At 41.1% G+C, this 14,123-nt stretch overlaps 1 protein-coding gene across 1 annotated transcript in view; it reads left to right on the top strand.

Moving 5' to 3' along the window:
• The window catches only part of LOC133118272 (protein bicaudal C homolog 1-like), a 55,589-nt gene that overhangs the window by 14,982 nt on the left and 26,484 nt on the right, over positions 1-14,123 (top strand). The window contains exons 2-3 of the mRNA XM_061228127.1: positions 433-479; positions 10,565-10,634. Of these exons, the coding sequence (XP_061084111.1) occupies positions 433-479; positions 10,565-10,634 (117 nt within the window). The remainder of the gene's footprint in view (positions 1-432; positions 480-10,564; positions 10,635-14,123) is intronic.

Genomic DNA, 14,123 nt, shown 5'->3' with positions numbered 1-14,123 from the left:
ATGTGTCATATATTATACAGTCCTGTTAGAGAGTGCAGTTATATGTAAAATACATGACTGTTGGAGTTACAGTTACAGTATATGGAGTACAGTAATATTAGAGGACTGAGGTATAGAATAATGCTTCAGACGGACCTGGAGAGAAGGCAGTGACAGGTGGCGTTCATTTTTTTTCGCTGAGCCTGAATTTTCCATTGAGATAAATCCATAAGGTTTCTTTCTTTCAGAATTATTAAAAAGCCAATTCCGGGCTTTCAGAGCAGGAAAATGATATGCCAAGAACAATTTCTATATGTCCACAGATTGCTAGGAATACATATGAAAACCCTATTATCTTCAATTCCCAGGTAGAAGGCAGAGGAATGGGTTTTCCGTAATCGGTGATATTCGTTTTCAGCACATGGGTTTACTGAAGGCTCTTTTTCTCCTCAGCTGGCACAGAGGGGCAGATCAATGGAGGAGAAGATTTCTTTCAGAAGGTAAGAGCTTCCTCATTCCAGGAACAGTCCTGCATCTCCACCAAAGGTCTTTCAAAAAAACGACCTACGTGCAAATGTATTGTCCGTATGTCATTGAACAAGGGAACGCGTTAAAACATTGAAGGTGGTTATTTCATTAATTCCTCATCCATATGCCATGAGTTTGATTAATCTTTGCCATAAAAAGGTTTAAAAAAATTTCAGGGGTGTATTTGTATAGGACTGTTCTAGTGAATTGTGGGAAGTGTGGATTTGGTAGAGTAAGACACCTGATTGGTGAAACAGAAAGAATAATGACCTGCATCTCCTGTTGACATAACTCTGCTTGGTCTCTGATGTGCACCGGTCATTTTCCCTCTTTTGGGCCTGGGTCAATGAACTTCTTGCATGAGACTACTGACACTACTGTCTCAGTTTGGGTTTATAATGGGTAAGGAACAGGGCTTGTAACCTCAAGGTTGCAGGTTCGATTCCCAGGTAGGACACTGCTTTTGTACCCTTGGGCAAGGTACTTAACCTGAATTGCTTCAGTATACTGTATACAGTTGTGTATAAATGGATCTGTAAAAAAATAAAATAAAACCTTGTAAGTCACTGTTGATAAGTGTCAGCTAAATTCCCATAATGCAATGTCATTTGGTATTTTCCCTGTGCTGGGACCGAAGTATTGGAAGGCTTTTCTTCCTGGAGTAAGCCATGGAAATAAGACCTCACCCTGTCTCCCTTACTGTCCAGGGCTTTGATGCAGCCTGCTGGCTGAGCTGTATGCAGTGTAATTGGCACAGAGGGGGGATATCTAAAGCGACAGACGGGTCGCTGGTAGCGTGAAGTACGACGGACTGTCGCTAGCCTGTCCTAAAATAACCCAGCCTTCAAAGGAGAGCCAAAGGAGCACTTTGAAAAGCAAACACAGGCAGAGCTGACTTCTTCTCAGAAGTCCATCCCCGGGGACTCGGTGGAACATGTTCATGTAAAATCAGTTGGGCTATCTTATTTCATTCGTATTTCAGTTCTGGAGAGGTTGGGGTAGAGGTCACTCTGAGAAGGTTGTTTAAATTTGAACAGTTGGTCGGGTGCTGTTGATCATCAGCCTTATTCACAACAAGCCATTAGTAATGGTAGCTGTGTCCTTATTTTACAGTGCAAACCCCTCTTCATACTTTTTTTTTTACTATCACTGTTGCTATTTTTACTTTCTTTGAAAAGAAGGCTTTTCTAGGTATTTCCTGTTGTAAAAAAATGTCTACTAAGAGAAAATGCAGAATACCAATTCTACAAGGCAAGTGCAAAATCCGGAAGCCTGGTATTGGACAGTCTGTACAGAGGCCAGTCCTGATTCTTGCGATTGAACAGTGTTCACTTCTTATTATGATGAAGGCTTGGTATGGCTGAAGGGGGCTGAAACGTCAATTCCACTGATAGATTAAAATTGATTATGATTGATTTTGGAGCATTACAACTCATTGTTTCACAGTTTCTAGGCTACTCTTGTTTGACTCTGCACTTTGTGCTCTTCCTGTGGTGTGCGTTCATCTCCGACGGTCCTGATTCCTGCCAAGGCAGCCTGGCCTGTCCTGCAATAGCACAGGGAAACACTGGGCTGTTCTTCCTGAAAGATTGCATCATAACATATACAGTATTTACACATACAGTTACAAATCAATCCTTTCAGCCATTTTGCCCAGTAATTTCTTGTTCCTTACTGAAGGTTGTAATGGAAAGTTGGCTTTTTATATTTGCACGCGTGTCGTATAATCTATACATACCATTTTTATTGAAGCAGGCCATCATGCATTAAATATTTGAACATGTGGAAATCGAAGCCCGTAGATGATTGGCAGGTTATTTATATGCACTTACTGTACAGTATGTCGCTGTAGAGCTGGTTAATTCTTCTTCATGCATGTGAACACCCTTCTAGAGCCTAACTTTCCTCCCCTAACCAACAAGCACCTAATTAAAAGGTAATCAATCATTTGACCTGCATCTTTTTGAATGGCCATCCTGTGAGATTGAAATTCTGATGTATTTGTATTATGCCTTAAATAAGCACATCCAGACTTCAGTGTGAGAGAGAGGGAGAGAGAGAGAGAGAGAGAGAGAGAGGTAACATGAACACATCCGTGGTTTTACTGAAAGGACATTGAAGCTCTTGATGTCAGTGGGACAATGGTATCATTCATTCTGCTTTAGTCCTGTGAAGAAGAAGGTTGTTTTCCCACCAAATGCTGAAAGCGAAGCTCCGGAGAACAGAAACCATATCACTGGGGCAGTTATTTTAGGGCGTGAGTATCGCCTGGGACGTTTGATGTCGGTTTTTCCAGCTTGCAAACCCATTTCCCCAAGATATTGAACTTTGCAAATTGAGTAGCTGTTATGTTTTTGTCTATTCACTTTTCTTTTTTTCATTTTTTTTTGCATAAACCTAGCTTCATTGTGGGCCAAAAGAGTGAAACAGTTTTTTTGCGTTGAAATTGTTTTTACAGCTGCAACTTTCCGTACACTTGTATACTTTGACCACATGCCCATTTGTGTCCACAGTACAGAGAATGTTTCACACTGCTACTTAGAAATCAGCATTGGGCTATATAAGACTGAATTAAATTGTTGGGAAAACCACAAGGAAAGAATATGTTGTAGTATATAGCATGTGAAAACGTATAGGAGCTGAATCACTGGGTGGTAGTAGTGCAGTAAAATTGGTTGGGGAACTGCACTTCTAACTGAAGAGATTGCAGGTTTGATTCTAAGGTATGGCAGTGGAAAAAACAAAAAACACTCTTCAAAGGGTTAACCTGAGGAGCAACAGGTTATATTCAGTAAATATTCAACTTTGTAAACTGATTGTATGCTAAATGTAAACTCTGTGTAAGTAGCTTTGTATAGCTGATGTTGTGCTAAATGCTGAAGCATAAGGTAAAGTCTGTGTGGTCAACACACAAGGTCCCAACAGGACAACAGAAAGCCTGACCCCTAAACACAGGCAAATTAAACACATTATACATGCTCTTTCAAAAGTAATGACAGCTTTAAAAGCTGTTCCAGTTATGAAAACCTGAAATATGTGAATCATGGATTGTGGTAGAACTGGTTATAGATTATATAGCCTGTTCTAAGTACATTTTTGAAATTATGAAATCGACTTGCATTTTGATCAGAGAAAAAATATAATTTCAACTAAATATTGTAGTGATAGAGCCACCATTAATGTAGTAATGGGTAAAGGCTAATAAGTAATTGGTCAGAATGACTTTGCTTCCCATAGCAAACCATTATGATAAGTTACTTTTATTACCAGTTATTTACGATAACTCTGTACCAGTAGGTACATGGACCAAAGATATCAGCACTAACCCTGACACTGCTACTTGGAAAGCCAAAACTTTCTTTCACTGCAAGCTACAGCTCATCTAATTAAACTGCTGCTGTGGCCCCAGTGTGTGCTGAACCCCAGAGCCTTTCATTACACACGGGATTGTCAGCCCCGCAGATGTATATTCACCGGCCTGACTCACCCGCTGCACACACACACCCACCAGCTCTATACCGCTGCACACAGGCTGAGGTATTCCCGCACTAGATAACTACCGCATCCTCTCTGAATCCACATTTCATCGCTGTGTTCAATTTACCACTCATGGTTTTTTACTGCATTAAAAGGGTCTCAGTCCCGCTAACAGTGTTAGCACAGCCATGGGGGCGCTTGGAAGGAAGGCGAGATCCAGAGCCTGTAATGGAACTGAGATTTTATGACCATGATTATTCTGTTGTTACCAGGTAAGACGGAAAGTGCATCTTCAATTGCATCGTACTGTAGGATCAGGTACTTGTGAGCATTCATGATTCATGAAATGTGCGTACTGATGAAAAACGTTTTGTAACATAAACACTTTTTATTTACAAATCACAAATAAGCAAAAAGTGTGCATACGAGAGTGAACTTCACCCTGTGAATGCCCTCACTTATCCTTTTATGGTAGATTAGTGCACCTTATTCTGCAATTAAATTGCTTGCAAATGGCAGTAAAACTATGCCAAATGATGCATTTGTAATATATGTAGTAAAACATAAGGAAACATAAAGATGTGAGTTAAAATAAAAATGGTAGTAAAAGTTTATCTGAATGCGACCTTGAATTGCTGTTAATGGAGGTGCAAGCAGGAGCACAACTATAGTTTGGTCTCATCAATAGTACTGTATCCAGCAAAACAAAACATCTTGTATGCAAGCTGAATCAAGGAATCATCCTAATGTGGTTTAACATAATATTTTAATATTTTGGCTGAATTGTGAATGTGAATATTAGCCTATGTTTCAGAAGCTTCCTTTTAGTTATTGTGCTATATTATGGATGTTTTTATGAGTTTACCATAGCCTGATCTAGTATCAGCAGTGTGAAGCTGTTGTTGAAAACTCTATGGTTACGGGAAACTATGATGATATACAGATCCATGGTGCTATAAACCTCTGACTGCGATCACACCATAGAGGCCTTTGCGCATTCACGACAGGGATGGTCTCTGTCAAAGCCTGCATCGCACTCCAGGTCCCTCCTGTGTCCCATTGTCTCCCCACACCCTCCTTGAAGGCCGAACGGCAAGGGCTGATATGATTTACATCACCCCTTTCACCTTTGCTGCCCGCTTCTCGCTGTTAATGCGCTGCGGTCTACTGAAGAATGTCGTGGTCCTCCTGCCCAAAGATCTTTCAGCTGTCTCCTCCTCCACTGAAAAACAGGAGGCCAGTAACACAAACCAGGCATAGTAGCAGCAACTAGCCACGCCACCCTTTGCCTTGAGACTGTTGAGAACAAAGATTGTTCCCTAAACACATCTGTTATAAATCTCCAGGCAGAAATATTGATTTTCTCTCTTTCGGTTAATTGATGATAACACTCGGGGAATGGTACACACACCGGCTGCCTTCAGCCATTTACGAAATCAGGGGAATTGATGAGGTCTACACTAACAGACGGGCCCTGGTTTGTGGTCAGAATTTTAGCAGGGGTTTTAAAAAAAAAAGTTTTATCCAAGGGCCAACAGCAATCAGGAGCACCTAACTTTTTTCCTCCGAGTGTGATGCTGTGGCACAATGGCAGTAATCTCTGTTGCATTTCTGTGCGTTTCACTCCAGGAAACTGAAACTAGGTCAAGCCTAAAATTATAGTATAAGATGACATTCTGTCTTTGCCTCAGAGTGCACGCGTTCATCTGAATGGTGTGCGGCTGCCATGTTGTGTGGTCTTTAAAAGCAGTTGTGGTGGTGTTATGTATTTCGTTACTTTCCCAGAAGTGATTCTGGCCCAGAAAGCTACGCAAATGCTTTCACTTAAAAATGAGATTTATGCTGGCTCAGCCGTGAGAATCCAAGGTCAGAGAGACAAAGTAACTCGAACATACACATATGCATGCACTCACTCACACACACACACACACACACACACACACGCACGCACACATGCACACACCCACACACATGCACAAACACAGACACACTCTCACACACGCACATGCTCACACATGTACACACACGCGCACACACACTACATGACTAATTGCCTGACTACTCTGGCCTTGAAGCTAATTGGCATGTGTTTCATGTTCGCAGAGAGATTGAGGAATTCACTTCAGCCCACGAGGACTGTGGGAGCGCACTCCTCTCACCATGTCCGTCCCTTACTCACTGTCTGAGTGGCTTCCTTTCCAGCCTGTAATGAAGTGTTCTGTGTCTTGGGGTTATTTTAGACCTGCAGTCTTATACTCTGTGGGTTCCCCTGCACAGTACCCGGGGCTTTCCCTGCTGTAGGACGAGGTGTGTGACACTGACGCTGTTTTGCTCCAGCTCCCAGACTCAAACTCCAGTCTTGTTTTCACTGTTCTGTGGAGCTTTGACCATGGGCTCTTCTCCAGTGTTCTTACTCCCCCAGATTTGAGAATATGTCGCTGGTTCTCCCTGTTGAACTGTTTAATAAACAGACCCAAAGTGAATTATGACCGTGAATGATGTCATCTGAGGTGAAGCCACAAGGCTCTGCTTCATTTTGAAGCAGGCTACCACATTTTAGTGTAATACTCAAGACTTCATTTTGGAATGCAAACAGCATTGGGTAACTGCTAACTAGAGTAATGACTGCAAATTCCTTATGGTTGGTTTTATTTCTGCTGGAGCTAGTTATGAGAGCTTCAGTTAATATTGCTTGTCTATTGCCGAAACTATGAGAAGAGCCATTTTAATCTAATCATGGGTTAATCAGTAAATTATTCATTTGATGTTCTGTGGTGATGGGATTACAGCACAGCTGTCCGTCCAAGACATTACGGCTATCATTTCAAATAAGACCATGCATTTAGGGCACCGTTGATGACTATGTATGTAGTCAGTGGCCCATACTCAAACAACATGTGTTGTAACTTAAACATTCAGGAGTTACTTTCAGCGTAAACAGTTTGGTATGGTAATTTTGATGATTTCTGAACTTGGCAAATTTGATTTATGAGAAAAACAAACATCTCCATTTAAGTGTAAATCAAAAGACAAAAATGTTGTTGGTTTAATCTGGGCCTATGCATTTCTGAATTGTGTATGAATGTGCTTTGTTGAGCAACACTTCCCACCCCTGTGTGAGCCTTTACCTCATCCAGCAGGCCACTTAGCTTCACTTCATTGCTGTCCTGTACAAATAACACTGCAGTACCCATTTATGTGTGTAAATTAAACTTGTTGTGTTCTATTTTATATGTGTGTTGTGCAACAAACCTCTCTCGCTCCCCCTCTCTGTCTCTCACTCTCCTTGTGTGTGTGCGTGCATGTATATGTTTTAAGCTGGAAAGATGAAGGTGCATCGAATCTTATTGGCATGACTGCATATAACAATACTGACAATGAAAGAAGAAATCAGAGCAGCAGATCTCTCTCCGGACAAGGTAAACCGAGGACTGGCCTGGGAACCACAGGAAATATCTGTGGATCTGAAGCTCCTTGCCTTCTTCCAACTTACTGTGGCTTCCTGAAGAAGTCTATCATGCTGTATGAAATTTTTGTTCCTTTTGTCAGTACAGTTAAGTAATCCAAATGTCATGTCACAATGCGTAGCATTGGTTTAGTCATTCATTCAGCGGCGTCATTGACTTCCTGTACAAGGGTCGAAGCTCTTAACTTCATCAAGTGCTGTCCTCTAGAGTAGGACAAAGAATATTATGTCACCCTGCCTTTTTATTTATGTCCTTTCCTCCAAATATTTCACAGATATTCTGAAGGTTTCTAATTCGAAACTGAGGTAAGACGTGAAGTACAGGGTTCAGTAATACTAAAACAACAGCAAGTGAAGAATGGGCATGCATTATACTCATGGGTCAACTCATTTACGGTTAGTGCTGGACCCATTTGATAAGTATTTGCAGATTTATTGTAAAAATAAACTGCTACACGTCTAGAGGTGTGTGGTCTGCCCAAGCTTGCCAAAAATAGCAGCAACGTTAGAATAGCACCAAGTTTGTGATGCTAGACCCGAGAAGAAAATGGGAAGTAAGCCAAAATTAAATAATTCAGTTCAATTATTTCACTAGCTCAATTTGGCAACTGTGAGAATTTGAAAAGTCTAGGTTCTGAAATCCAAGTCAAAAGAAATAAAAACATTTTAAAATATTGGCGCGCTCTTTAATCCAACGGATTTCTTGATGTTAGCACTGAAATGGTTTCTGAACAGGATACGTGCAGTTGTGTATAATAAGCCATAAATAGTATTGTCATGTATAATGTCACAGATGTGCCATGAACAGCCAAGATCTTGTGAACCATATTGCCATGGCCAGCTGAATGTTGGATAAAGTGGGCTGAAGAGTAGGTTTCTCAAGGGAAACTTGTCCAGTTGATTTTAGGGTGCTCATTTTTGGGAAGAATAAACTTCAGGGTCACCTCCAGATTTATGAACAATCCTTGTCAGAATCTGTTCTAGCCATTACAGAAACATAATATCCAAGACTAGGAATCTAAGACAGGAAGCCGTGTGATTTTTGTTATTTGTTTACCGGTAGAAGCTGTCAACATAATTCAACCGTAAATGAATTCACAAAAGAAAAAAACTTTTTAAAACTATGGAAGGAAAAATATTTAGTTAGAAGTTCAAGGTTATGGAGTGTGAGGGGTGCATACATTATGGTGGTTAGAAAAGTTAAATAATCATTTTATCTGCATTAACTACATTTGATTGTGACATAATTGTCATGGGATATACATAAAATGCAACATGTCTGCTTATAAGAAGTATTCTGATAATTAATTTAGATTGGTTTGTAGAAATTTGTTTTCACTTTCACATCACAGAGTATTTTTGTGTTGATCAGTGGCAGAAAAAGTGTAATTAAATCAATAGTGATTCTATGTTGTAATATGTGAAAATGTCCAAGGGGGTGAATACTTTTTATAGACACTGGATGTATAGCCAAATCACATTATGCATAGCAAACCGATCTCTTGGCATCAGTTTACACTGGATCAAGGTCAAGATTTGATTCTGCAGTGTGGGAGCTCGACTAGACCATTCTGCCTTCACGTTTTCCAAAAGCAAATGTGTCATAGATTTCTTAGCATTCTTGTTTGTTATTGGCCAACTGACACCTACAGATTATCCATGTGGTGTATTTCTGTGAATAACAGTTCAAAGGAGTTCACCATTGTCAGTGTTATGGGGTAATGTTCGGCATGAATTTCCATGGGAAAGTGGTCTTTCGCAGTGATGTGAACACCTGTGTGACTAAACGGAATTATATAGGCACACAGAATACTTTGTAGTACTAACTCCTGCTAGAGGACATTATTGGGATACTGGAATTTTCTATATTTATAAAAATATTTTCAGGTATGTTTGACATAAAATAGCTATTTTCACCATTTGATTACTGAAACTATCTGGGCACATGTGTCATTTTACCTTTTTAACCTTGACTAAATACTTGAACACAGAGTTAGGCCTGACGGATATTTTAGTGTTAAAGGACTTTTCAAGCACTGCCATTTCACAAGTCAGCCTCTAAAGCAAACCAGATGTTTCATGTTTGATTCTCTCGGCAGAAGTATTTGATTCCCCCGTTGTTGTACAGGAAGTAGCCTAAGGTGAGACGGCTCCACAAGCCTGTGGAAAATACTTGGTATACAGAAGACATCAGCATCGCGTTTTTTCAGCTGCGCTCACCCATATGCTCCTCGTTACGTTTGTTTTGTTTGTTGATTCATCAGGCTTGTGCGGGGCTAGTTCCAGTTAACGGTTGTCTCATGTGCTTCGGAGCCAACCGTGTCCACGTGCCCTTCGAAAACGTGAGATGTTCGCGGCTGAGGATTGCCAGTCCGACTGAAACAGTTTGGCATCATTTTAAACAGTGAAGTAGTCAGCGCAATGTAGTACAATCAACCGGTGGCTTTAGCGCCCTCAATTATTTCTCCCGTAGGTGTGTTTCAGCAAGACGGCAGATTTTAAGAGCGAGACAGACGGGGTTTGGAAACAGGACACGCAGCAAGCTCTTCCGATAGCTAGCCATTTTGGGGGCATTCTTGAGAAAGGGGGACCCGTTTACCGATAATCCAAAGTAGCCTATGAAGGATATCGCATTTTGAAGGTGCATTGCGTTTGAAATGAAAGAACACTGTTTCAGGCTTGTAGAGTTTGAACGCCACCCAGCCCAAGATGAGCAGTCTACACACCTTTTCTCTGTCTTGATGACATTTATTATCCACGTAGCCAGTTCATTCAATTTACCCCTTCTTGGTGTTTCACATCTCTGTTTTGAACTTTGTTTGTTTGTTTTGTTATGGAGATTTATAACATTATTTTAGGTGTTTTTTGACACAACAATCGTTCATATGCTGTTATTAAACTGAAGTCCCTTGTGCCAATATAAAATATTTTTCTTTATTTATACTGGCACTTTGTATATATAATGATATGCAAAGCATTCTCTGAATGGTTTGTTGTCAGTCCATTACTCCTTATCAGCATCTCTATCCACATCACCAAGATTTGTTCCATTGAACATTTATTAGGGTATTTTTGGTATCATTTAATTAAAATGTCAGCTTTAATCTCTTACAGGTTATGGAGGAAACAAAAACTCAGATTGCATGGCCTTCAAAATTGAAGATTGGTGCCAAGTCTAAGAAAGGTGAGCACGAATTTCCCTCTTTCAAGTTTAAATTTGTTTGTGCGATGTGAATATATATATTTTGCATGTGTGCATGTGTGCATGCATATGTGTCTGTATATGTTTGCGCCTGTGTATTTGTGTCGGTTTGGTATTTTATTCTGGAGATTATCATTAGAAACAGTAGTTATACTCTGGCCATGACATCATATGAATAGCGTAGGATGTGATTCATTAAGCTTAAATGTTATTTCTTTAAATATGACTCTCACTCAAAACATGCCTGCATTTCCATGAAACAATACGTATACCACTTCACAAAGCTTAAAATAATTAGTTTGCCATCAATCATGAGGTAGCCTGCACTGAATTTAATTTCCTCTCAGAGCCCTGTTCTGAATCGTTATTATATAATGAGAGACATTGTACTAAACGTCCTCTTGGAGAACATGTCATCCTGCACTCCTCTCTCTCTTCCTGAGTTTGTTTGGCTCTCTTGTGTGAGCATGCTAAGCGATAGCTTTGGTGTGCTGCTATGTTAGCCTTACAGTTCTAGCATCAAAATTAGACACTAAAGTCTGCGGTCCTCCGTGCTTGATCTTGGATATCTACCACCCCTTTTGTCTAACAGCTTGCCTTAAGACCCCTAATCTTGAGAAGGTGATTGGGTGATTTGACAATAATCAAAACATAAGCCCATGAATAAGCATAGAATCTCCAGGCAGTTTGTTTGTTATTGTTGTAACTTAGATGATTTACAGTAAATGATATTGGAAATGCAAAGCAAACATAATTGTCTTATCACACAGGTTATCCATTACATCACTGCTTTGTTCCATTCCCATCAAAACACAACATATTGAATTGCTTGGATTGTTGCATAGTCTTTGGAGATATGAATAAAAAAAATTCCCCATTTGAGCACATTAACAATGTCTTATCGGAATCTGAAGCAATGTTTGTTTGGAGTCTGCATTCATTGCACATTTCTCCGGGGTCATAAGGGGGCGCCAGTGCACCTCATCTCCTCAGAGATGACAGCCTGAACTTTTCAGTCGACGTTTCTTGACGTAACTGGCGTTCCAATCAGTGAAATAAACTAACAACAGGAGGTCAGGAGTTGAGTTTAGATCGCTTTCAAAACTTAGTCTGACCTTAGTGCCCGAGTTCATTTGCACGGCTATTTGCAATCACTTGTCTCGAGGTTAAGGGTCAGCTGAATTCTGGCACACCACTGTGTCTCTTGGCAAGCAGCTCTGAGGCTTGCTTAATAGAAGAAAATCCCCTGGTGGAATAATGTTAAGCAATGCGTTTCTGTTGTATTATGACTGCATCCGCGAATTATTCCTGCTTTTTACAGAAAGGAAACTGTGATATACAGCCACCAGCACACATTAAAGTGCACAGCTGTTCTTGCTCAGGGGGAGTGACTGTTAATTGGCTGTCTGTAGTTCATTGCTATTGCCAATACAGGTGGTCTTCTAGCAGTTATTATAAATGTGACCTGAGGTTAGTTATATGTGTAACTAGAGCTTAAGGATTTTGCTTCCTGGTGGAAATGAAGACTATGATTCCTTTGAATAATTCCGAATAAATCAACCATTTTTAGTGACTTGTTTATTAGAATTCCAATACTTGATAAGGGCACTGCCGCCTCAATGCAAGGAGGTCCTGGGTTAGAATCTCCGTCGGCCGGGGCCTCTCTGTGTGGAATTTACATGTTCTCCCCGTGTTTGCGTGGGTTTCCTCCGGGTACTCCGGTTTCCTCCCACAGTCCAAAGACATGCAGGTTAGGCTGATTGGAGAGTCTGAATTGCCCATAGGTATGAGTGTGTGAGTGAATGGTGTGGACTGGCGACCTGTCCAGGGTGTATTCCTGCCTTTCGCCCAATGTATGCTGGGATAGGCTCCAGCCCCCCTGCGACCCTGTTCAGGATAAGCGGTGGTCCATGCCGTACAGAAAATCTATACTTTGAAAGAGCCTTGTTACAGAAGTGGAGAGGAGCACTAACTGGACGCTGATGTCTTTATTCTGGCTGAAGAGGGAGGGGAGAGGTTTCGGGGAAAACAGCATCCAGGCTGCTCTGTTGCTGAGGCCTTATCTCACTCAGCCGCTGGGCTCCTGTGTGCTGCCGCCGTTTCCATGGAAACTGAACCACAGAGCGGAGCGAGTGTGTGTGTGTGTGCGTGTGTGGAGTGTGTGTGTGCGCAGGAGGAGAGGGAATGGGAGCCGGCAGGTTTAATGGAGGCCAGAGCCTCGCTGACAGGGGGAGGCCTCCCGCTGCTGGCTGGAGTGTTATTGTGGCCCGGGTTCTTCATGGGAACCGCTCATTAATATGGCTGACCTGTGGGAACTGTCTGCAGTCACCAACCTGGAAATGGCTTCCGCTCCATAGTGGCACCCTGCTTCCTGAAGAAGCCACTTGCAAAGATTGCAGTTTGTATGCCATACAGCAATAAAGGTTGTCTGTAAGTGGTGAATAGGCGGGGCTATACTGGAAGATTACACATAAGGAATGTCACCTGGCTCTTTCACTGAGTCAAAGCTGCTGCGTGGTCTTCAAAGAGGGTCTGGTTAACTCCGGTTAGTTCCAGGAGTCTCAGTTTCAGAGCAAAAAAAGGTGATTGTGTCCTGTTTCTTGCAAGAACTGGGCACATTTTAAATGTTTTCCTTAAGAGGATAGGACAAATGAAAAAAGAAAACATGTACTCCTGCTCTTTATAGCGTGTCCAATTGTTATTCATCATTTCATTTTATTAGTCGATAACGTCTAAAAAAAAAAGGGAGATAAACTAATCTTACTTGAGCTGTAAGTGCACAATGAGCACATTTAACTGAATTCGCATTTCACTTAATGTCCGTTTGCTTGCTTTGCTGAAAACCCTGTTTTGTATCTGAATGCCCTGATTTCCCCTTTAAAATTACAGTGTAACTCTATCCAATTTATAGGCCTACATGAATGTACTCATATTTTCCATCAAGCCGGCACCTTAAGCGGCCGAAGAAGGCTTCATAGAAAAGGCTATTAGTTTAATAGTGCTGCTAACACTGCACTTATATTGCAATGCCAGCGGCTCTGTTGTCCAGTTTTCTAAAGATTTTCTTCATCGCATCATAGCAAGTCAGGTACTGTGGATGCTTCATAGAGTCTCACTGTTCCCATATTTCACTAAATGACTCTAAAGGATTCATTTCTTATCTGGCCTTAACGTTAGTCAGCAGTTCACAGAATGTCCTGCACCGCATTTCTGACTGTGCTACGTATCGCTTTTGCAGTTGCCATTTATTCCACATTAAAACTCTGGAGCTTCTTAAGATCGGTGACACTTTATTTCTAACAATATATTTCTTAGTGTTAGCCTTCCGAACATTAAAAAATAAGTGGGAATATCTTGGCAATATTGAAAATAGATTACATTGCCTATTGACACCAATGTAATCTGAACATTTAAGATGCTGGAGAGGTTAATAATTATGTTCCCCGTGGGATTACAGCCACTGGAGGGACC

This window comes from Conger conger, chromosome 18 (genome assembly GCF_963514075.1).
Source record: "Conger conger chromosome 18, fConCon1.1, whole genome shotgun sequence".
Classification (NCBI taxonomy): domain Eukaryota; kingdom Metazoa; phylum Chordata; class Actinopteri; order Anguilliformes; family Congridae; genus Conger; species Conger conger.
Note: the sequence above shows the minus strand (reverse complement) of the source record. Positions and strands in the feature narration are given on the sequence as shown.